Raw genomic sequence first — 24,495 nt, forward strand, 5'->3', positions numbered from 1 at the left:
CCCCTCAAAGCTTCCCAGAGAATAAATAACGCTTTGGAGAGGAGGAGGGAAGGGCTCCCTCTGAACTGAGCATGCGAAGACCCTCCTGGTACGGCATGGGTCCTAGAGCTGGGAAAGGAGCGCTACACAAACCCCACAGACAGACACGACTCCGGCCTAGGAGTCCTATAGAACGAAAACCCATGCCAGGAATGCAGGGCCCTCTCCATGTGCTCCCCTTCCTCGTGTCCCACTGCGGTAGATAAGGCTTGAGTTCTAGGGCCCTCAGGCCATGCCAGCGGCTCAGCGCACCTCAGCAGCCTCAGGAAGTCTCAACAGCTCATGGTGCCCCACGTGCTCAACAAGGAAGCGGGTGCTGTGGCCAAGCTTTTAAGGATGCAGGCTACAAAGTAATTAAGCACTTAGCACAGCATCTGACAAAGTGAGCTCATTAATAACGGCAGTTAAGGCTCCATCCGACTGGCGGAGCACTTACACCTGCAATAATCTCACAAATGGCTGCGCGTATGAACCAGAAACGAAGCCACATGACACCAGAGTAAGAATTCCATAACAATTTATCAGTATGCCGGCAGACATCTGTCTTCTCAGGCTGTCAGTTAAAACACAAAGTGACAAATCAGAACACAGCAAAAGGCCGTCATAACTCAGTGCAATGCCTGTGACCCACCACAAACAACACACAGCACACAGGGAAGCAGCAAGCAAGGCCACACCTTGGCTGAAGCTGTTGGCAGCTCCTGAGTAGTCACTATAGGCTCCAAGTCAGTCTGGAAGTACAGGTCAAGGTCAAGCCCAAGGCCAGACATCTTCCTAAGGAGGACCACCACAGCCTTCACATGCTTCCTTTCCAGAAACATCCATCAGAGACAAACAATGCAACTGAGACTGAGGCCAAATCTCTACAAAGCTGCCCACACTGACCACCCTTCCACTGCCTTTTAACCCAAGGCTAGGGCACTCCTGTGGGCACAGTCACTCATGTGCCAAGTCCAAGAGACTGTCAGTGAGAGTCTTGCTTCTGCTACATTGCCACACACCTACCAAACAACTGCAGTCACCAGATTCCACCCCCACTGCTGTTTTGCTTTGCTATATGTACACACACACACACACACACACACACACACACACACACACACTTGAGGCAAACACTCAAATATGAATACTGGAGAGAATACTAACTGCTGCTGGTGTTCATCGAACCCTCTGAGTCACTGAGTATTTGAGCTCTGGGCCATGCAGCCTTGCGAGGATACAGTCATGTCTATGAGTGAATGAAGCACATTGTGAGCACACACACACAAATGAGCCCTCTCCAGCCAATCATATTATATCACATCAAAGACAAAAGGAAATGGAAGTCCTTCGCATGGCTGATGAAAATATGTATTCCATCATCTTTATAGTAAACTGCCCAGTAAATGCTATCAAGACTTAAAAATGGCTGCAGACATTGATTCGTGACACCTCTTCCAAGAATGAGTCAGTCATTCTTGGTGCCTCTGATACTATAATGAAAAATAGTAGAAATGCAACCAAGACTGTATTTACTCAAATGCTACATGTATTATCAGCAACAGAAAAAGGAAAAGCTATGCATGTGTCGGCCACCAGGAAACTGCAAAACTGATGTGAGACTGGGATCTCTCCTCACAAATGAAGGGCTCCATTTCCTCTTTGAGATACAATTTAAATACCACACAATTCACCATCTAATGTAACGTTTTTACACCTCCAGAGGAAATCCTGCACTCATTTCCAGGCAATCCCCGCACCCACCTTTCTGTTACTGTGACCAAATGCCTGGCAAGAAGCAATGAAGGGGTTTGCCATGGCACAGTCTGAGCATGCAGACCAGCATGGCATGGGGGACACGGTGGCCAGAGAGTGAGCGAGCTGGTCTCACTGTAGCAGTTAGAACACAGACAGGAGATGGGGTGGGACTACAAAACCTCAAGGCCACCACCAATGACCCACCTCCCTTAGGAAGAGTCCACCTCATAAAGGTTCCACAGCTTTCAACCACAGTGCCAGCAGCTGGGAGCAAGTGTTCAGGCACACGAGCCTGCGGGGACAGTACACATTCAAACCACAGCGCATGTCACAGCCATCCTTCCTATGGTGGGTATGAAGAGCTGGCTCACATTGTCTTCCCAGGTGACTAACACTAGTGAATATTCCCATGCATTTTTATTGGCTAGTCACATATCCTCTTTGGAGAATCGTCCACTGAAACACTTTGCCCTCTTTGGAGTGGCTCGTCTTACTGAGTTATCTTCTGTACACAGCAGATTCCAGACTTTCAGCATTCTTATAATGTTTGTGGTTTCATTCTTGAGGGTATTGTTTACAACACAAAAGCTTTCATTTGAGGAAGCTTCTTTTTTTTGCTTTTGTCTCTTTTGCTTCTGGAGTGGTCTAACCCAGGTCATGATGGCTGACTTCATAAACCGTTTTTTTTTTCCCAAGCCAGGATCTCATTCTGTAGCGGAGGCTGGCCTTCAACTCAGAAATCTGCCTGATGTGCATTAAAGATGTGCACCCCCATGCCTGGCTTCTCGTGAACTCTTAGACTTAGGTCTGGGATTCACATAATGCTGTCATGTGAGAGGCAGGGTGAAGCTTTACTCCTTTGCAGGATGATGTCTAGCTGTCCTATTATGACCATTCCTTCTAGGATCATTTGTAAAATGGTTTTCCTCCAAAGAGTTAGGTTCCATTGGGTTTTGTCAATATCTTTTTCTATGCTAAATGACATAATCACTTGGTTTTAGTCTTTAGTCTGTAGATAAAGAATAATATATTGATTTTCATACATTGAAGCGTTCTTGCCGTCATGGAATAAACTCTACTTCTCACAATACAGAATCCCTCCATCCACTTTGCTACACCTGGCTGCTAACATTTGTTAAGGAATCCCAGTGTGTCGTTCTCTTCCTGCAGGGTCTCCCATCTGGTTCTGCTCATGGGGCAACAATGGCTCCGCATGATCAATGTAGAAGTGTTCCTCCCTCTTCTGTTGGAAAAACTTTGTGGTGCAGTCACATTAACTCTTTATCACACGTATGGTCTGGGCATTATGGGACTGTTTTAGATATTACTAATTCAATCTCATCTATATATAAGATATAGGTGTGTATTATACCTATAAACATGTGGGGGAAAAGGGAAGAAACTAATTTCCAGGAATTGGCTCACGAGACTGGAGAACAGCAAATCTGAAATCTGCAGGTATGTAGGGCAGACTGAAAAGCTAGCAACTCAACCACAGGCTACACACTTAAGGAATCCCTGCTTCCTCGGGGTACCATGCTCTCTGGCCACAGCCAGAGACTATGAGGAGTGACTATGAGACAAGTGACTAGGAGGAGGCACACTTACTTATACATTGGGGGTTATCTGCTCTACTAAAGGCAACTGATTTAAATGTCACTCACAAATTCACATCTGCAGCCACACACACACACTGGTGTCTGACCATCAGCCTGGCTATGTGGAGTCAGTCAGCACAACTTGGGAAACAGTGCCTTCTGTGGAATTCCTCCATTCTGCACTTACTGGGCAGGTTATTCATGAAATCCCCTTGTGCTCTGCATTTCCGAAATGAACAGTGTCAGCTGCTTGAGTGTCTCCCTCTCTCCCTTTCCTGCCTTTCTCAAACCTGCTCAGCTTGACTGAAGCTGTGAGGACTTCCTCTGCTCTGCTCTACATATTTCCGTTCTGTTGTGCACAGCCCTCCCCCTCGTCTGTTTGGTCTTGCTTTCCTTTGTTCTTCCGGTGTCAGTGATCGGTGCGTTAACAGCTTGAGAGCACTTCGTAGTTCAGTCAGTTCACCTCTGGGTCTCTGCTGCATATAACCCAGCTGCACCCGCGGGATCTGCATTTCATGTTCCCCTTCTTCATCTCACGGCCTTTCTCAGTTCTAAAGTTTCCAGTTTTCTCTGATGGTCACTGATTTCTGTTCTGATGCTATTGTCTAGAATACAGCATGCCTGATTTGCATGAGGCTCTCTTAGTGTCAGCACCTGGCTAGCATGGAGCAAGCGCCCTATGCTCTGGGAATGAGCATGTCCTTTGTGCCACTGGGCACAGTGACCAGCAGATAGCTGAGAAGTGGATGATTCTCACTGGTCCTCCATCTTCCAGACCCTCACTGGTCTTCTGCTGAGTTTTCCTACCCATTATTAGAACCACCATATTACCAATTTTTAAATATTTCTTTTCAAATGTTGGATGACCTTGTAAATACTTGAATAGTAAAGAGAAAACAATCCTGAAATATGCACACACAACATTATGGCTACCATGTACAACAGTTCACTGACAAGGCCTAAGAAAGCTCCACACTGACTGTGGAGTGTGGCCACACTGACTGAATTTGTTTTCCAATCTGTCAACAGAAGTCCATTGCTCAGGCATTTTGTAAATGTTTGTACAATTATAGGCACTGGGATTCTGCAAGACAGGAGACCTGTATCAGTCACACTCCAGCCCACTCACACCCTGTCTCCACTTCCTGCTAGATGACAGCTGCCGCAGAAACTGCACTGTACGCAGATGCTCTGTATCATGCCTCTGCAGGCTTGGAAACAACCTGTGAACAGCAGCAGCAATTCCCCACCAAGGAGCACTCAGGGAAGCCGGGCAGATGAATTTAGCTGCTGTAGAGGCTCACATCACACATGAGAAAGACGCAGTGAGATAAGACGGAAGGCCCACACGAAAGCACACACTGCGAAAACTGACTCTGGATGAGAAGTCTGAAGCAGCAGTCATGCTCTCACTGTCCCTCAAAGCCCGACGTCTGTGACAGTGCAAACTGGAGGGGAATCCATGCTTGGAAGCCAGCTGGTGTCCAGTCCTCTGGTGGGGATGTGCTTCCTGTGCCAGCCGCACTGGTGGCAGCCCGCTGGCGGCACTTTCTTCAAGCATGCTCAGAAACATCCTCTCCAGAACACAATGCTGAGAGCATGCTGTACTCCTGACGTTCCGCCTTCCACGGGAAACCCAGAAATAAATATTCTTAATGCTCATAGGAAAATGCATTGTTTGTTCCAGTTCCCTGCCATGTTTGCTTTCAGGAGTAATTTATGAGAGGATGACATACAGAATCAAATCAACCTGAGATTAAAGCTCCTGAGCGAGAATCCACGGTGAGATATTCTTCATCGTGCACAACAGTCATCGTCATTCTTGCCGTGCAGCCAACCAACATTCAATTACCCTAAGGTATCAGCCCAAAGTGCCTGGTCAAAATCGTTTCTAAATTGAAATAGCAGAGATGCGTGGGGGGAATGCAGCTTTGTTGTTGTTGGTTTTTCTAGGCTCAAAATATTTATTTAAACTAAAATACTTACTCTGCTGAAAATGTGTGATCCAAGGTGATAGAATAATGTTTCTTAATTTTAAGCCAAATTTCACATTCTTGGACAGAATATGATAGGGGCTGTTTCAAAAGTACAGGATTTACTTAAAAATTATACAAGGAGGGGGGCTTTAAAAAAATCCAAAACCAGCAGCATGAGTTCATGAATTATACGACATTACCTCACAGAACACCACACGCAGGAGGCGGGAATGAGCCTCAGGAAGATGTCTCAATACAATAGAGGAAGCATATGTTACATTCATGTAAAAAAAGCACTAAGAACTGCACAAACACAGGTGTGCGGAAGAGGATTCGGAGGGAGCACCAAAATCACTGCCACCCACAAGTGACCGCAGACTGCACAACCACCCTCCTCCCATCTGCTCACCTTTACTGCATCCCAGGAACTTGAGGGACCCTTCAGCTACCTAGAGGAGAGAAGCCCAGAAGAGTGGCCCACCAATGGGAAGGTCGGGTGTTCCCACCTACCCTTTCCCCTTAGCTATACTTCCCTAAATGGCAACACTCTCTTACAAGGGTTTTAAAGCCCTGGCTCTTAACTGCCCAGCACAGAAACATCTTAGGGATGCAATCCAGATGGGTTTGCCAAACTCCTACTCTGCACGGTGTGATACACACAAGAGAGTCCTGAGTTCAAAGAAACGGCAGACACCCAGGAGGGCTCATATAAACTGAGTCATAGTAGGAAAAGGGTTCACCTGCTTGCCTGTGTCCCACTTGGGCCCACTCTCCATGACTGTGACCTCTTCCCTTAGCTGTAGTGATACTGAAGATGATGCAGACCCTTTCCCATCCTTCCCTCAGACCTGCCCTCCTCAGGGCTGGTCCAGAGCAGTGATTGTCTGCTGCTGTCATAACTCCTGAGACATGCAGCCCATGCAGATGCCTTTCCTCAGAGCTTGCAGGAGTATCAGCTGTAGACAGGTCTGCAAGTCTGGGTCATCCTCACTCTGACAACAACAGCTCAGGACGTTCTCTGTGAGAACAGTCCATCTCTCTAAAGCTCTCCAATACACTGCTATGGTCACCAACTCATCTTTCATGGGCCCAGAGTTTCTTCTCCACACTGGGCTATTTCTCTGCATACTGTAACTTTAAAAAAAAAAAATTATCTCTGTATAGCCCTGGCTATCCTGAAACTCACTCTATAGACCAGACTGGCCTTAAACTTAAGAGATCCGCCTGTCTCTGCCTCCCAAGTCCTGGGATTAAAGGCATGTACCACCACTGTCTCACTTTAAAAAAAATTTTTTTAACTTGTTTATTTAGTGTGTGTATGTAAGTTCATGTGTGTGTGTGTGTTCAAGTGTGTGCATGTGTGCGCATGTGCATAAGTGCGTGTATATGTTCAAGTGTGTGTGTTCAACTATGTGGGGAAGGGCTTGCAAGAGCATCCCTGAGCCCAGTTCAGGACCAACTCACAGAGCACAGTCCCTACCTCCTCCAATCATTGTTTCTCCTAGACAATTAACACCAAGGTCTTGGCCATTCCCCCTGTCTGCTAATAACCAGGAAATGCCTTAGAATTGCTTGGGTCTCACAACATAAGTCAGTGGTGAAGCAGTTCAAACACATTATTTCCCACATTAATCAAATGGTCCATTTAGCCTAGACCATCAATCCTCTAAGCATTGTGACTGAACTTCTCCATTAACTGAGGGCCACAGACAGAGGTCCGACCACTCCAGGACCATCAGGAGCACCCTGCTACCTATCAGATGGGGAGTGAGAGGACAGAGATGCTAGGGAGTGAGCACTGGCTCCCCCTAGTTGCTTAGCAATGACCTATGGTATAATCAGTTCACTGACTGGATGTAACCTTGAGTGATCCCATCTCTCCAGATGAACACAAAAGCAAGATCTAAAGCAGACTGAGGGCTGAAATGCTCCAGTCTATAGGCACACAAAAACAAGCCAGTGCCACAGAAGGAGAACAGTGTCCATTTTAAACGCCAATGCTCAACCTGAAGAATGACCCCTCCTATGTGCTTAATGTGTTTTCACAAATGAATCACAAAGTGTACACATTATTAATAAGACTTTTTATAAACTCAGAACTGCTCAGAGCAGGTGATATCATTTTACTGTTTGCTACTCTAATGTAAATGAAAGAAAAGGACAGATGAGCAGGCTAGAGGACTCAGTGGGCAAAGAGACTTGTTGCCAAGATTGACAATCTGAGTCCAATCCCCAGTATGCACATGGGGGAAGGAGAGAAATGACTTCCGCAAATTGCCCTCTGACTCCACAGGCATGTTGGGGCATGTACCTACTTACCTACCTACCTACCTACCTACCTACCTAACTACCTACCAACCTACCTACCGACCTACCTACCTACCTACACACACACACACACACACACACACACACACACACACACACACACGCACTAAACTTTAAATTTTTTTAAAGATACAGGACTCAGAGTAATGGTGCACATTACTACCCCTCACACAGCTAACCAGTTTGCATGTAATTCACCTTCTCACAAAGCGATGCTACGGATGTCAGAATTAGAAAAGCCTGAAAAGTCAACAGAAGCATGTCTGGTTCACAGTTTATACACGAAACACTGACTACTCTATCACATTAACCTTACCCATTAAAACAAAGCCCTGAAAGCCAATGAGCTGAGGGCCACTAGGAAAAACCAAATTCCCAAATAGACTCATTTCTCCCCATATACTATTTTAAAGTGGGATACTGTCAGCTGTGAGCATATCTGCAGTTGAGTGTGGGTTTCAAGGTGTTTTTTAAAGCTGGCCTCAAGGATAAGACTGCCCCTCTCCACAATTGTGATAGCTATCCTTGGTTGTCAACTTGACTACTGGAATTAACTAAAACTCTCACAGGCTGTCTGGGCCACTCCTTCTGCTAGCAGCCTGAATAAAGGACATGGAAGAAGGAAGCTTTTGCTCTTTGCCTCCTTGGTCTAATTCTTGCTAGTAAGTCCATTCCTTCACTGGCCTACTTCTTCAGGATTCCACCACATATTGAAGACCAGCTGAGACATCCAGCCTTGGGGACTGAACAACTACTGGATTCTTGGACCTTCCATTGGTAGACAGCCATTGTTGGACTAGCTAGACCACGGCCTATAAACAACTCTAATAAATCCCCTAGATCGATAGACAGACAGACAGACAGACAGACAGTTGAGTCTACAAGATCTCTCCCTCTAGAGCGCCCTGACTAACACAACTGTCATTCATTAGTACTGTGGTGCAGAGAGGTAATCTTCAGCACTGGTATAACTATGCAGTGAGCACAGCAGGTCCACTGAAGATCACACTGGGCATCCAGGAGGCACAGTGTTGTGGTGTGCGCCTACCTATGTACTCGCATATGAAGACCACGAAGAACGGAGTGACCAGGTCGTTTATCCCCTGAACGTATCCACTGGCAGGGTGTCGGATAGCCCATATAAACAAGATCCTTTCGAAAATCTGAAAGAAAATGGAATTGGCAATAAAGCAAGAAATGAACACAGTAAAAATTTTAAATGTACCCACGTTTTTACTTAAAATATATGCCATCAACATTTCTCACTGTTTCCAATACTAAGGCACAAACAGACAGTTATCAATTCCAGTTTCTTTGCGAAAGTCAGTCCAATGACCCTAACTTTTTATTGGTTCACAAGCACCATAGTGTTTCCCGAACCCTGGGTTCAGTTCTTCCCCACTACTAACACTAGCTTCTCTGCTCCCTGGAGACCAGCAGGTCACAGGGATGCAGAGAAGACCAGAGCCTGGTACACAATGGCTCTTTCCTTAGAGTTAGGTGGGTGGGTGGGCAGGTAACTGGGAAGAGGGAGAAGGGGAAGGAGCAAGGGAGGGAAGGAGGGGTGTAGCACGCGTGCATGCAGCCCTTCCTCATGCACATGTACATGCATCTATGTCCCCACAAGGTAAATAGATTTCTTAATTCCCTAGAAAGTTATCCCCATCCAAGAAGACACACGTAGACACCCAGTTTCCTGAGCCATGAATGTAAGAATTACCCAAGCTTCCTTCTTCCTCAGGACACTCACCTTTGATTGACCCTTCCTCTTCACCATCTTTCATCTCACTCACTCTTCTCCATCTTTGCTCTTGAGATTAATCTTATCAAGGTACAAAAGAACCACACCACCCCAGGCCACCCACACATATATATGCACACCAATGGCTTAAAGACCTTCCACTGATGCATAAGCATAGTGCCCAGGTCTCCGTAATATATAGCCCTGCCCCAAGGGCCTCTTCTAACCAGCATCCACATTCTGTACCCTCCTCAGAGCCCAGAAGGTTACCACCTCAGTTCCCACAGCCCTAAGGGCCTCTCCTTGCTTCTGACTAAACTAATTGCTGGTATTTGAGACCAGCTCAAGCACTCCTTCCTACACTGTTTGCTCCCTGCCCACCTTCTCTATGGCTGCTCCCTGCCCACCTTCTCTATGGCTGCTCCTTGCCCATCTCCTCTATAAAGAGCCAGTCACATCCGACTTATGACTCTCTGGTGTCCCCTCCTTCCCACTGTCATTCATTGGTGGCTCCTGCTTAGTTTTGGGTTCCAGAGTCAGTCAAGCCTAGGTCTTACTACTCTGCCCAGACCTCACACAGGCAAGCAGTACAGTAGAGGCAGTGAAAAAATGCTCACATGAATAAAGGTGTTCCAGAACCTCTAAACACACCAAATCTTGAAGAACCAGATGTTTGCACACTCTCGGAAGTTAGGCCCTTCCTACATCACCTGCACCTTATATATCATTGGGCTTGGTAGTCTATAGCCCCAAAGCACTTCTACCCCAGGATTTACAGAGAAGATGCCTAGAGCCCCAAAGCACAGTCTGTGATTCCAAGCCATGGAGCCTAAAATCCAGCCCCACTCCCACACCAGTATACCATCACCCTGCTGCTCAAGTGAATAACAAGCAAGCACCACCTGTAGCACAGCAGGCACCAGCTCAATATTTGCTGAATGAGTGACACGCTCATGCATATAGATTCATATACATTTTCCATCAGTCAACAGTTTCCTAGAGAGAAATGAATATTTAAACAAGTTCAGAGGCTGGCCACAGCTCGCTAACAGAGCACTTGCCTAGCATGTGTGAGGGCCCTGCATACAATCACTAGCACCACCAAACAATTAAAAGAAAGTAAAAAACAAACTCAGAGGCTGGACACATAGCTCAGGCACAGAGTGCCACCCTGCAGTACAAGGATCTCAGGTAGGATCCCAAGGACACATGTAAAAGGTCTGGGGTGGCTATAATTCTGATCTCAGGGGCAGAGACAGGTAGATCCCTGAAGCTCACTGTCCAGCCTGCCTCACTAAATCTAAGAGCTTCAAGGTTAGTGAGACATGCTGGATCAAAAATATAAAAGTGGGGGCAACCAAGGAAAGACAATTAATGCTGACCTGGGACACATGCATGCACAATCCACACTAACAAATCCAGAGTACACACACACACACACACACACACACACACACACACACTGAACCTCATCACAGGTCCTCAGTGCACAGGGGACTGTCACAGCCACCCAGGCAAACAGGACAGAGGCTGTGTCTTGGCCTCACATACACCATTAAAGGCCTGAGAAGGTTGGGGACAAAGACCTGGGCTGGCCTGGGCTCTAAGACTTAGGTTCCAAGCACCAGTCTCTGTCAGTGGGACTCGAGGTAACTCGGAATCGCCCACTAGTCCAGCACCTTCCTGGGAGGAACACAAGACACTAGCAGCAGGGAGTGTGTGTTGAGGACAGATGAGCCCAGTTTGCAATCAGGAGGCCAATGCCCTCCAGCTCCTCTACAGAGAAGCAGCAGTGCTCCTGAGGGAGTCTCAAAGCAGGCTTCTGCCAGCTGCCCCTAACACAGCACACCTTGCCATTACTATACCTGAAAGAACAGGCTGCACTTCTCAGAAAAATCCAGAAATAGTCCAGTGTATTTTGAGCAAAGGAAAAGCTCTCAGTCAGCTCAACTGTCTACATTGAATTCTCCTGGACCTCTTGATGATCTCAACGTCCTACCTTTGGTCCCAGAACCGCTTGCACAGGTACAGGCAGCTGCAGAATAAGCTAAGGCTGACTTCTAGTCAGTGGGCAGTGGTGGAACTGCGAAACCACTAATATTTATTGAAACCTTTTTGTCACATCATCTGAAAGTGTTCTGGGGAGTGGGAGGTCCTTCTTCATGGAGACACAGCCCACAAGTCCATGAAAACTTTTTCGAGCAATTGGAGCAGAAGGGTGAAAGCAATGTGCTCACTTGGATAGAACTGTCAGTGGAGCCAGGGTCAACTCAGCAAAGAGCGTATGCAAGGAGATCACATGGGGCACACAGGATGATAACTCGTGAGGCGCTGCGGAGAAGCACTCATGATCCACCAAAGGGCATAATGCAGAGACCCTGGGTCCACGGATGTACCTACTGCAAACATCCTGGTCTGGGAGGCCCTCCCTCATCAAGTAAAGTGACAAGGAGCACAACAGATGTGGGAGACACTTCAGCCTCAGCACTGCTAGGCTGTGAGACGCCCAGTGTCACTGTCCATTGCTCTAAATGCAGCATGCCCACATGCCGGAGGAAAACCAATGAGAAGAATCAGGGCACAGGGAGAAGGAGGAAGAGGCTTCTCCCTGGAAGGCCTGCAGACCGAGGACAGAGTAACAGCCAGGTGGTTCTCACTCAGCAATTCAACTCGGCTCGTAGTGACGAGGATAGTAAACGTCAAACGAGGTCCCTGCCTTACGAGGCGTGGAGTGGAGACTCTGCAGCACAGCTATGACAAGAGGGGAACAGGTGGCTGCTGCCAGGGCCTCAAAGTCCCTTCAGCCACCTGGCAAGCACAGGTGTCCTGTCAACAGGGGCTAGAGAGCAGGGAACAGCACATGCCCCAGGTCCCCACCCCCACCCAAACCACACCTAGGCACATGGGAACCAGGATCTGGATCTAGGCAGACTGCCACCTCCACTTCTGAAACATTCTAAGTCTGACAGAAGAGGCTAATACACCATCGGTACCTGCATTCAAAAAACGTCCCTTCTTTTCCTAGTCACAGGAAGCTCCTATATCCACTCACAGTTGGGGGTCAAAAATTTGGTTTTTGTGTGCTTCACTATTCTGTGTCTGTTTAGATATAACAAGCAGCAACCTGGGAGCAGCACCTGACTTCTGAACCTCAGGCTGCTCTAAGAAGCTGAGGGCAGAAAACAGGACAGATGTGGAGGAAAGGCCACTGGGCAGATATTGAACTTGCCAATATCTGCATTTGAATATGGATCTTCAACAAACACACAGGATTGGCCACAATAGCCAAGTGTCACAGGTCATGTTAAGATGGAGTTCATTCAACAAAATGGGCAGGGACTAAAAGTGAAAGGTGGCTAAAAATTGATAAATTTTTCTTTCAAATAACAATATTAGAGTACAAAAAAAAAAAAGCCTGATTTCAGGAAACACCCCAGAGCCCCATCAAGCTGCCATGTGAGATTCTGTACTCAGGACCCTGATTCACTGTCCATCTCCCATCTAGCGCAGTAACTCCATCTCTGGGTTACAAGCAGAACCACATTGCCAACTCATATGACTACAAAGGGATGTGCTTGCTCTTCCTACCTGTGTCTTATCTGAATTCCCTGCTAGTGGGATGCAAATATGAACAAGAGCACCAGGCAGCTGCTTGGACTCTGACGTTAAAGCCCAGTACACAGTGGCAACCAACCATCTGACAGACAACTAGCTCCGAAGACACTAATCAACTTCTAGCTCAGGAAGCCACCATGTCAATAGACTGGCTGTCACAGTGGATCTAGCCCGGCTTCCAAGGTGCCAGAAATCTAACTTGTTAGGGACCAAACATGAACCATGGAAAAGTACTAGCTAGGCCAGAGAACAAGCCACAGGCCCTAAACCAGATGCCCTCAAAGATAAAGAACATTCCTCGGTCAGGTAGGTCAGGTAGCATAGCAACAGAACAATGGGCCCTGACCAGTGACCTTACCACCTAGCACAACACCCTGCAGCCTCACGACTTGCACGTCTCCCTTCACCTGCACGTACGGCACGTCGTGCACCCCTTCCCTCCTTCCTGCCCCCTCCCCCTCCCATGCTATATAAGCCTTGCTGAGGAGAATAAAATTTGCAGCTTGATCAGAACCCTGTCTTGCTGTCTTCCTTTCAGGTCTCCCGTCCCTTTCATTCTCTCCCACAGGTGGGTCGCCCCTGTGGACACCCCACTGGCCGGGGCACTAACTAGCGCCTGCAGACTAGCTAACACAAGCCCCCACCTTTCGATGTTTTTCCTCAAGCCCCTGCTCTTTATGTCATATCCCCCCAACACAGTCATATCCAAATTATCCACAGTCACCCTCAGCAGCCTGGATAGTCTGCCCTCTTCCCCCAGAGATTTGCCTGCCCTACAGGCTGCACAGCCCCTGCTCAGCCCTGCCAGCTGCTAAATATACATACCTCACACCTCTGGAGGAGTCTCAGGGGCTGAGCAAACCCACAGACAGGGAGCTGCTTGAAAGCAAGAAGGCCAAGGCCTGACCACAAAGCAATGGAGGACTCTGGACCACAGCTGAGACCAGAGGCCACATGGCCGGCTCTGTGAACAGTATGCCAAGTTGTAGGGAAAAAAAAAATCACACAAAGACAAACCAAGGTCTATTTTCCATTTTTAAAGAAAAACTTAAGTAAAGAAGAGGTTGTAATGCATCAGCCTTGTTTCCAGACTCTGTAAGCACACCACTGAGAAGGGCAATCACAGAGAAGTGCCTCAGAGCGGCCGCTCCTGTGGAAACTCATTTTCCCCTTTTGTGCTCCACAATCTACAGGCACTTTTACTTCAGCAATGCCGGAATTTTTTAGTAGCTTTACTGCGCAGGCAAGAGATGTCCACATTTCAAAATGCATTTACTTGGGGAAAATAAAGACGAAAAACAAAGTATTTCAGATAGTAAGTCTACTTTAAAGAGATACCACTTACTTTAGTGACAAAAACATAAAGGTTAGGAATAAATCTAATAAAACAGATACAAGTTCTTTCATAAAGGTTTCCCCTGGTCTGGTGGCCCAGACCTACAATCCCATATACTTGGTGGGATGAGACCAAGAGGATCTGAAGTTCAGTGTGTGTGCAAGCTACAGAGTGAATTCAAGGCTACCCTGGGCAACTCAGACAGACCTAGTCAAAATAACAAGTACAAAGAGGGCCAAATTCCTTTCATAAATCAAACAGACAATTAAAAAAAAAAACCCACCTGGCAATGTGATTCTGAAAATGACTTCAATGAGTAAAGAGTAAGATAATCCAGTCAACTGGGAAGAGGAAGGAGGAGGCACTAAGGTCCTCATGGAGGCCTGCAAATGTGGCACAGATAGAACACGGAAGTGACAAGGCCAAGTTCCTGTACAGTCCCCACTGACTGGCTACCTATAGATGCTGCTACCAGCTACAAATTAAATACATGGTGGGGAAAGAAAAACTTTCAGATGAGGAGATGAGAAAAGACTTACAAGACCGATGTTGAGGGAAAAGATTTCTTAAAATAAGCACCCCATAATAACCGAAAGGGGTATCGCATTCAACTCAGCAAGGCTAAGCACGCCCCATCAAATAATTCAGTTAGAATCCCAGATGCAGAAGGATCACAAACTTATTTTTTTAATGGGTGAAAAAAAGAAAGGGGTGGTCCAGACAGTAAGCAGCACTTCCCAGAACAGGGACACAGAAGACACCCGTCTCTATATGCAGAGATGCTCTTTAGCCACCAGCAGCCAAGGAAAGTAAAGCCAGGAGCAAGGTAAGAATATCCACCAGACCTACAGAGCTCGGGAACCTGGCCATGTTCCAAGAACTGCCATGGAGTGGGAAATCCAGGCTTCCAGGCTGCAGGTAAAGCATCAGCTGCAGACCCCTCCAGGAAGCATGCTGTTATCGTGAAAGCCTCAGAGAACTTCTCACAGGGGTACACCCTCATAAATGGACAGGAGGATTCTAGCAACACTGTCCCAACAGCACTACATTAGGAAGTGCCCAGATACTCATCCTGACCGCTACACAAGGAGAAGAAAACACAAGCTGCACACACTGAATTGTACAAAGACTGGCACACTCAGCTCAAGACACAACAGTAATACCACACTGCTTCCTTAGCAGTGAAGTTACAAAGTATGGCAAATAAAAGTCTGAAATCACCTCTTTTATGGGGGAGGGGGGCAGAGATGGAGCTGGGGTAGCAGAACCATGAGCATGGAGAAATAGCCTCTATGCTACCAGCTTCAAGCTCACAGAGGTCAGCATTGGAGGGGTTCTAACTCCTAAATTCAAAAAAAAAAAAAAAAAAGAAAAAGAAAACAAAACAAAAAAAAAGACATAGTTTCTATTATAAATACTCATATATATATTACATACATTCTTTTGTATTAATGTTACACAAGAAAAACGTTTTGAGAACAATCGGTGATCCCCATGGCCACTAATTATGGACTTCAGGGGCTCCCGGGTCAGGCCCCTCAAGTGCAGTGAGTAGCAGTCACACCCAGAGACAGACATCAGCAGAGACTCCCCGGCCAGGGCTCCTCTTACCTCCGTCACCTTGGGCTGAAGAATCAGTGCCTCAGGGCTCATTCGAGGGATGTCGATGTGAATCTGCAGATGCAGGAGAGACATGTTTATCTTATAGGATGAGGGCAGTCTTTGATGGCACGTGAGCTTTGCCCCTAACCTGCTGTGAGATGATTGTCACTAGGCTCCTCCATAGGAGGCACCGAGAAGCACACTCCAGCTGAGCAAGGCGCAACTGTCCTCAGGTGACAGGCATACCTGATCCTTCACAGTCCAGCAGAGCTTGCTGCATGGTCAGGAAGACAGGGGGCCCTCAGCTCCTCAGAAACATGAGCCAATGCAATCAGTGAACACTGATTTTCAGTCCAACACTGAGCATGATTCAAGGACACTGACAGTGCCTAGGGTTTCAGCTATGACAAGGCCATCTGGAACATAGGCCATATTTTCCTCTACTTCACAATGTCCATGAGGAATCTAGGACACTTTAAAGGAGGCATTTGAAGTCTCTGCTGGTGTCAGCGGATTCTTGCCTGAGCACTACCTGACATAAGAGTCTTGACAATGTTTGCCAGCACTACAGTAGAGACCTCCTGTGGGTGGGGTTCAAGAGGTGACCCAACAGGAGAATTCTGAGCACAGCAGGCATCACAGGCTGGCTCTACATCCCAGGAGTGCATGCTATACCAGCAGCACTAGCAGCACTCTGGGGCTCCAGAGCAACAGCCTGCACAGACTGAGAGGAGACTGAGCACTTTTTAACCCAAAGGTTAAACAGTTTATCTCCATCCTTGTCCATATGCAAAGAAGCAGTTAATATATAGTAAATGGGGTTACCACTTCACTCTGACACTAGTTGGCCTGTGGCCAAGAATGAGCCATTAGGTTCAGCCTCCTCACCTACAAAAGGCCTGCTCTCTGTGTCCTTCAAAGGGTTCCTAGTGACAGTCAGAGTGAGTCCTCAGCACAAGGGAACAAGGTGAGATAAACTTGCAAATTGAATATACACAGAGCACACACAAGGAAAGTCCATGAGCAGACTGCTGAGGGACATCCACACAGACCAGCAAGGTCAAGCAAGGTCAGAGAACTCAGGAGGGCCACATGCAGGAGCCCACGCATAGGTGAGGGACAAGGGTGCCAAGGTCCACTAGCAAGGCATCCTGTGTGCACCTCAGGGCACTGCTCCCTTGAGTAACAGTCCTGTGGAGAGATGCACTGTATGCTGGGCTCATGGGAGATGAAAAGCAGGCCTGACCTGCCTCTATGCCCACTACCAGCAAGGATCAACCTACATAAGAGCCATAGGCAATGTATTTCTTATGCAGACAGGACACCACATGCATCATACCCCATATCCTGCCTCTGGCCTGCCTCATCAATCACAGGCCTGGAAAAATAGGAGAAAGGCTCCAAGTGTTAGCAGGACTAACCTAAAGTTAGTCAAACCATGCAAATGTTAGCTCGCACTAGCTCCGGGTGGCCTGGACACAAACCTTCAGGGGAACAGTAAATACATGATAATCAAATGCAGGAAGGCAAGAGTTCGGAGCACAGATCAAGACACTGCCCTACAGAAGCAGGCTATAGAGTGCCAGCCACAAGCAGAGGGACCATCCTCCAGAAGCATGATACAGAATGCCAGGCACAGACCAAGGTGCCACCCTCCAGAAACAGGCTGTAGGGTGCCAGGCATAGGCCAAGGTGCCACCCCCAGAAGTCAGCTAGAGAGTGCTAGGTACAGGCCAAGGTGCCACCCCCAGAAGTCATCTAGAGAGTGCTAGGCACAGGCCAAGGTGCCACATGCCAACCATCACCCAAAGCAGATGCAGGTCATCACTAACAGATTTCGATATCTATTTTGTAACCTGACTCAAGCCTCATGCTTTACCTCCAACAAAGAACTCAAACAAGCCAGATATTGCTGGTAGCAAACTGCTATTAACTGCTTTCAAATGTTTACTGTTAGAAAATATAAATCTGCAAGTCTATCAGGTTCCTGATAGCTGAAACACATCCCCTACAAACCAGCTCCAAGTCCCAGTATTGAGTGATACATGGAAAAGGGAAAGACCCCACACACACCTGACGATATGTGTCCTGGTGAACTTCATCATTCCTTGAGTTGTAATAATGCTCAATGAAAGCAAAGTATTCCTTCTGCTTTCTCTGCAGTGTGGCTGGTCTCCGGTCAACGTTGGCGGGAAGGTAACCCTGGAGGAGCAAAAGACACACAGGCATCCATGGTTACTGTGTGTGAAGAACAAGTGGTCAGTTCCAGAATGACCCAGGCATATGGAGACCCACCTAACACAGAAGGGAGAACACTGTGAAAAAGCTGCCCACACAGAACAAAGCAACAGGACAGCACACAGCACCAGCTCCCCCCACCAGTGTCCCAACCAGGTCTAAGACATCACTCATATCTAACAAAAGTCATCTGATAGCACCTGGACCAGATGCTTTCCTCAAATATGATATGGAGATGCTAAAACCCTTCTCCACAGGAACTGGGAGCCTGTCTGGTCTCACACTTACACCACGCACACATACACACACATTGCATTTATGTGCTCAAAGCTATCACGTAGGTAAATGTACATCTACTCTCCGAAGCCCCTGGGGCTTCTGACACTATGCAATACATAAAACGGACACACATCCAGAAAGAGCTTGGCAGTTTATGTGGCTTCTTATGTGTTTCCTTGTTCTACATTTTAAATTAATCTTATGATATGACACATAAGGTGTAACTTTGAAACTTTGTCAACTTTAAGCACAGACCAGTGGCCTCAAGGAGAGCTTCAGGCAGTTGACTCTTGTTCCCAGAGAGACAGGAGGTACTTTCCATTGCCCAAAGTGATGGTGTCCTCTGCAACCTGTTCCCGCCATTCCACCTGGCCCCTGGAAGGGCTAGGTTCTCACTGGATTTGTTTGAGACTCTCCAAAAACAGACTCACTTAGAACCTTCAATTTTGTGCACACTGTCTTCTGAGATCGGCCACCACTGAGTCTGCATGGGACGTGTTAGGCCACACACCTCTGATAAGCTACTTATGAATGAACAAAGCTCAATGGGTATTCTTGCAGACTTTGGAAACATGCATCTCTGATTTCTCAGGGCTGAATGGCAAGGGGCAGAGGGGCTGCCTCAGAATGTAGAGAGAAGTTTCTAAGAAACCGTCAGATTTTTTCCAAGGAAATGACACTATTTCACATTCCAGCCAGCACTAACTGAGGCACACTAGATGGGTACACCATTCCTCTGGCCACAGTGACGCTGAGGCTCAGAGGTCAAGAGGTGACCCAAAGCCCAGGGCTTTTCTTTACTGCTTCTGTGAATCAAGGTGAATATCTGCAGTCTGAGCAGTGGCAGCAGCGACCCCATGACCACAATGGTGAGGTACAAGCTGTTCTCCAGCCTTGCTGGCATATGCTTGCTCCAGTGAAAGTTCCCACATTGGCCATTCCATCAGAACCAGAACACGGTCAGAATCTGTATTTCCCAGAAGGCTGTGGGTGGCACAGCAAGGGGCACTGCTGAGGGGCAAGCACAGACGCAGTCCACTTCCAGTCGGGTTACTTTCTCCTTCCAAGTCTGCAGCTGAGGCCTGCGGGAACCATCCTTATCCCTGCCTGTGGAGTGCTGCTGTGCCCTGGTAAGGTTGTCCTGTGATGAAGAGCAGTCTCTCACTTGGAGAAAGTCCCAGTTATTGATGTACAATTGGTCCTTTTAGGAAAACACCCATTACCCAACATTCAGGCTTATATGCTGCACTTTAAAATCATAGCCAGGCATAGTTGCATACACCTTTAATCCCAACACTTGGAAGGCAGAAACGTGGATCTCTATGAGTTTGAGGCCAACCTGGTCTACAGAGAGAATGCCAGGATAGCCAGAGCTACATAGTGAGACCCTGTCTCTAAAAACCCAAAACCAAAAAATAAATAAATAAATAAATAAATAAAATCACAACCATATTCCCACTGTGATTAACTGCCGCTTGACAACAGGAGCCACCAACAGAACCCACACCTGCTTCTGTAAATGGCATCTTGTTGGGACACACTGTGCCTGCTTGTTGAATAATGTGTGGCTGCTCCTTCACAGGGCCCACAGAATGACATGGTTACATGTGATCCATGGGCTGACATACTTACTATGCAGCCTTACAAGAACTCCTGCCAGCCCCTGCTGAGACATCATCCTGAAGGCAGCACAGCCACGGCCCATGTCTACACACATTTACATAACCCATCCCATTTCTAACATAGACACTATTTCCAATCATCAAGTGGAAACACACACAACATCTGGTTATTGCCTGACATGAACTCCTACATGTGAGCTGTGACACCCCAGATTTCAATGCTTAATCCCAAGGAGCCCACAGGATGTAACCACTGACACACCCTAGCAGCCTTGTTACACACACATCAAACACAACTCAAAGGTGAACAACTGGAAAATGCTCACTTGCTAACTTTCAAGGGAAAGGCTCACACTCAGACTGCTACGCTGGTTTCTTCTCTTCACGGCAGAAAGGAGACTGCTAAGACTCCAATGCACATTCTGCTCACACAACAAGTGCATCACCGACAGGACCAGAACCAGCCCGAATGTCACCCACCTGGTAATCAGAGTCACTTTCAGCACCTGTGGACATCCCAATCAAGCTCTTACTGCTAGGGACACTAGGGGTACAGCCCTACCCTTGAGCTGAAGGCACAAAATTACAAGGGTGAGGGTCCAGACAGATATTTCTTTATCCAGTTAAAAGCTGCCCCAGAGACAACCCATCCAGGCAGTACGTTTTGTCCATCCCTCCTTTCTCCTTGGAGCTATCTCAGTCCCAGTTTGCATAAAGCTTAGAGAATAACAATGTCCTAGGATACAGCTTTTTCTTTGTCTGATAACTGCCCATCCACAGGGTCTCCAAGGAAAGTGCAGTCTCCACCAGGCACAGGGCAACTCAGCGATCCTTTAGTCCTAGCCATTTAAAGGTAGTCAATGTTTCTGCTTTCCAACAGGGAGACAGACTCAACAAACCACAGTGATATGATCAGAGCCAAATGGATGTGAGGTCAGACTCCAGCCAAGGCCTCCCCACCACATCACCTGTCAGGGGTGTCAGCTGACCCCAACTCACAGAGAGCCTAGGGACAGTCCACACTGAGGACTTGTCATACACACAGCAACACCTGTGTACTCTGTCAACAAGGTGAAGCTGGGGAGAAGCCAGGTTGCAGAGAGCTGTCAGTGTGAGAGATACATGACCCACCTTCCTCCACTCTCCGCCCTGGTAATACTTATCTCTGCACTAAGGCTTTAGAGACCAGAACAGACCACTTTACCAGAACAGCTCCTCAAACTCCCAAAGGCCCCTTATCCCACTCAGGATATGATCCCAGGCTGCCTGGGCCCCTCCTGGCCTCTCCCCCTCCCTGGCCAGAGCACACATGCTCCTCCCTCCTTTCAGAATATGATCCCAGGCTGCCTGGGCTCCTTCTGGCCTCATCTCCTCCTGGGCTAGAGCACACATTTTCCTCCCCCCTCCCCATGTGACAGATCTCTGCCTTCTAAGCAGCTAAACATGCCTCAAACATGACACCTTCCTGCCTCAGAGTCTCCCTCTGAACTCACTATTTCCTCTTCTGAGATCCACTAGCTCCAATCACAGGCTATGCAACTCTTAACTTACCAGTTTCTGTGAATAAAGCTTGCCAGGAACACAGATGTATGCAGTGCACACTAATTCCTTGGCTGCTTCAGTGCAAAAAAGCAGGGCTGTGTGGCTGAAGCAGGCCTACGACACTGACCCAAATGGCACCTTGGGATCAAGTCTGATAACTGCCATTAAGATGTCTGTGGCCAGTGGCAACCCTTTCACAATGTCACACTTCTCTAGAGTCTCCATTCTCCCCCTGCTGTCTCAGGTTCCAGGGTATTGCTTCTGCTACTGACCAGTCATCCCTCTTCATCACCCATGCCAACCCATTCTAGGGACCAAGGGGACTATATGAGCTACACTGTAACCAACATGGAACTGAAATAGTCAGGACCAGACTATGTCCCCAAACATCTCCTCCTTCAGTCCTAACTCAAATGTCACCCTTTCAGTGAGGACCACATACATAAACAGCACCTTGACCTCCCTCTTATCCTGCCTAGCACCCATCAATCACCTCTGCCAACTTCCCTACACAATATGCTTTCATCTCTTTCTGTCACAATGTAAGTGCTCCTTTTCAGCTCACAGATATCCCCAAAGGCTTAGAACATTGTCCCCCATAACAGACACTCATCAAATGCTTGTCACATGGATGGATGATTGTAGCTAGAGTTTTCCTGCCTGGCCCACGGTCAGGGCAAATCTCTCTCAGGCTGGAGAATTTCTCTCCAGCTCCCGCCACCAAGTCCTGCCAGTCCCAGAGCTCACTTATAAAATAAACACACAAACTCTTACATTATTTAAACTGCTTGGCCATTAGCTCAGGCCTATCATTGTCTAGCTCTCACTCTTATATTTAGCCCATTTCTATTAATCTTTACTTTGCCACATGGCTTGTGGCTTACCGGTACTTTACATCTTCCTTGTCCTGATGGCGGCTGGCAGAGTCTCCCTCTCAGCCTTCCACTTCCCAGAATTCTTTTCTTTGTCCCGCCTATACTTCCTGCCTAGCCAATGGCCAATCAGTGATTTATTTACTGACCAATCAGCAACACACTTGACATACAGACCATCCCACAGCACTTCCCCTTTTCTTTTCTTAAAAAGGAAGGTTTTAACTTTAACATAGTAAAATTACATATAACAAAACAATTATCAAGCAAGAATTACAGTTACAATATTAAAGAAGAGATCCTATCTATCTTATATTTGTAAGTTTAAGGTTTTATATCTAACTTATCTTTTATTATAACTAAGGAAAATTGTAAGTATCTAGTCTTTAACCACATCAAAGACCTCAGAAGGATATACTACTACCTGAGAAATGGAGAAGGATATAAGCAACTTTTAGGAGTCTTGTAGGGTAGACAGAGACAGCTGAGCCTGGACAGTCATGCAAAGTTTTCTTGTAAAGTTGGGGCATCTGTCTTCAGCCCACAGGCCTAGAGTCTCTTATTCACTTTTCTCTGTGTCCTGTAGAATGTCTGGCAGTTTTCTCTGCAAAGCAGGAACCTGAAGGACCATTTTGTCAAGCAAAGTTCAGTGGTCACCTTTGTATGGGTCCTCTATGTCCAGTTGATCAGGCAGTCCAGGCAAGAACAGTTTCTTGCCCAAATGGCTATTTTTGTCAAGGTGAAGATAAATTCCATATGGAGTGTCTTCGATGCCCATCCTCCTCTCTGAAGTAAATCGGTGCTGTCAGGAGCAGACATGTCTCACTGTCCAGAAAGTCTAAATTTTTAAAACATTTTAAATGCCATATTCTGTAGGTCTTTGAAGTGTTTGAAGACTACCTATCTATCTGAAATATATCTATGTATACCTAGAAGACTTAACTAACATGGCTACAAATATTATCATAGATGACTAACTATTAATCTATTTTTTAATTATCCATTACAATTTTAAATGAGTTACATAAACATAATACCTCAAACAAGAATAGAAATATATATACAGTATAACAAAATTAAGTTTAAACTTGTATCAATAAACTAAAATCTATAGCGATGTAAAACATTTTAAACAAGTTGTTACTCTTTAAAAGTAGGTTCATTAATCTACCCTTTCATCCTATCATATCTAAACTATCCCCCTTTTTGTTTTAGAAAGAGATTGTATTTATAATCAACCTGATTTAAATAAAAATATTGTTTTTTCTCTGTCCCACACCAGAGGGCTCTTCTGATTTGGGACACAAGAATCTCTTAACCATTTTTTTTTTTTTTTGAGCAATATGTCTGGGTTTAGAGGGGGAGTGAGCCAATTCCATCTCTAAAGCCAGCTTGGTATATTTGGGAATTTGGGCGTAGCTTTTCTTACTACTTCCTGTTGGAGGGGGGCGCTGTATCTTCTGGAGACAGAAAGAAAATTTTAGGATCATGGAGTAGTCCGTGAGGCTGTATATCTGAGCCAGTTGACTTGAAACCATTCTGGATGTTGAATCATCTGGGCCATGGTGTCATTGGAGACCTTTCAGGGGGTCTTGGCTGGTCAAACCTGATGTATCTTAATCTGGAACAAATCCATAGTCTCTGGCTTTCTGTGGAAACAAGAACAGAGACTCTTTTCCAAAGCAACATATCCTTATATCCAAATTTTGAAGTCAAGGTACCTTTAAAATATACATTTTGGCATAACTCAACAGCTTTTACAATCAAATGTTTTTCTGTAGTTACGAATATCAAAGAGAACATAATCCAGATTCTCTGTGTGGTAGTCATCTTTACGTGGCTTATTTTTTATACTACCTTTACTGTCTCTTTAAAGACTTTATTTTTTAAAACTATGTATTTGTTTCTATAACTCTATATATCACTTTTTTTTGTCTCTTTCAAGCCTACGTATCTTTTACATACATTGT

General features: G+C 46.5%; 1 protein-coding gene across 1 annotated transcript in view; it reads right to left on the bottom strand.

Annotated features, from left to right (window-relative positions):
• The window catches only part of Tbc1d22a (TBC1 domain family member 22A), a 303,265-nt gene that overhangs the window by 184,999 nt on the left and 93,771 nt on the right, over positions 1 to 24,495 (bottom strand). Inside the window, exons 6-8 of the mRNA XM_059247582.1 lie at positions 18,046 to 18,174; positions 15,982 to 16,044; positions 8,727 to 8,841 (exon numbers count right to left, since the gene is read on the bottom strand). Coding sequence (XP_059103565.1) covers positions 8,727 to 8,841; positions 15,982 to 16,044; positions 18,046 to 18,174 — 307 coding nt within the window. The remainder of the gene's footprint in view (positions 1 to 8,726; positions 8,842 to 15,981; positions 16,045 to 18,045; positions 18,175 to 24,495) is intronic.

The sequence above is a fragment of the Peromyscus eremicus genome, chromosome 20, assembly GCF_949786415.1.
Source record: "Peromyscus eremicus chromosome 20, PerEre_H2_v1, whole genome shotgun sequence".
In the NCBI taxonomy this organism is placed as follows: Eukaryota; Metazoa; Chordata; class Mammalia; order Rodentia; family Cricetidae; genus Peromyscus; species Peromyscus eremicus.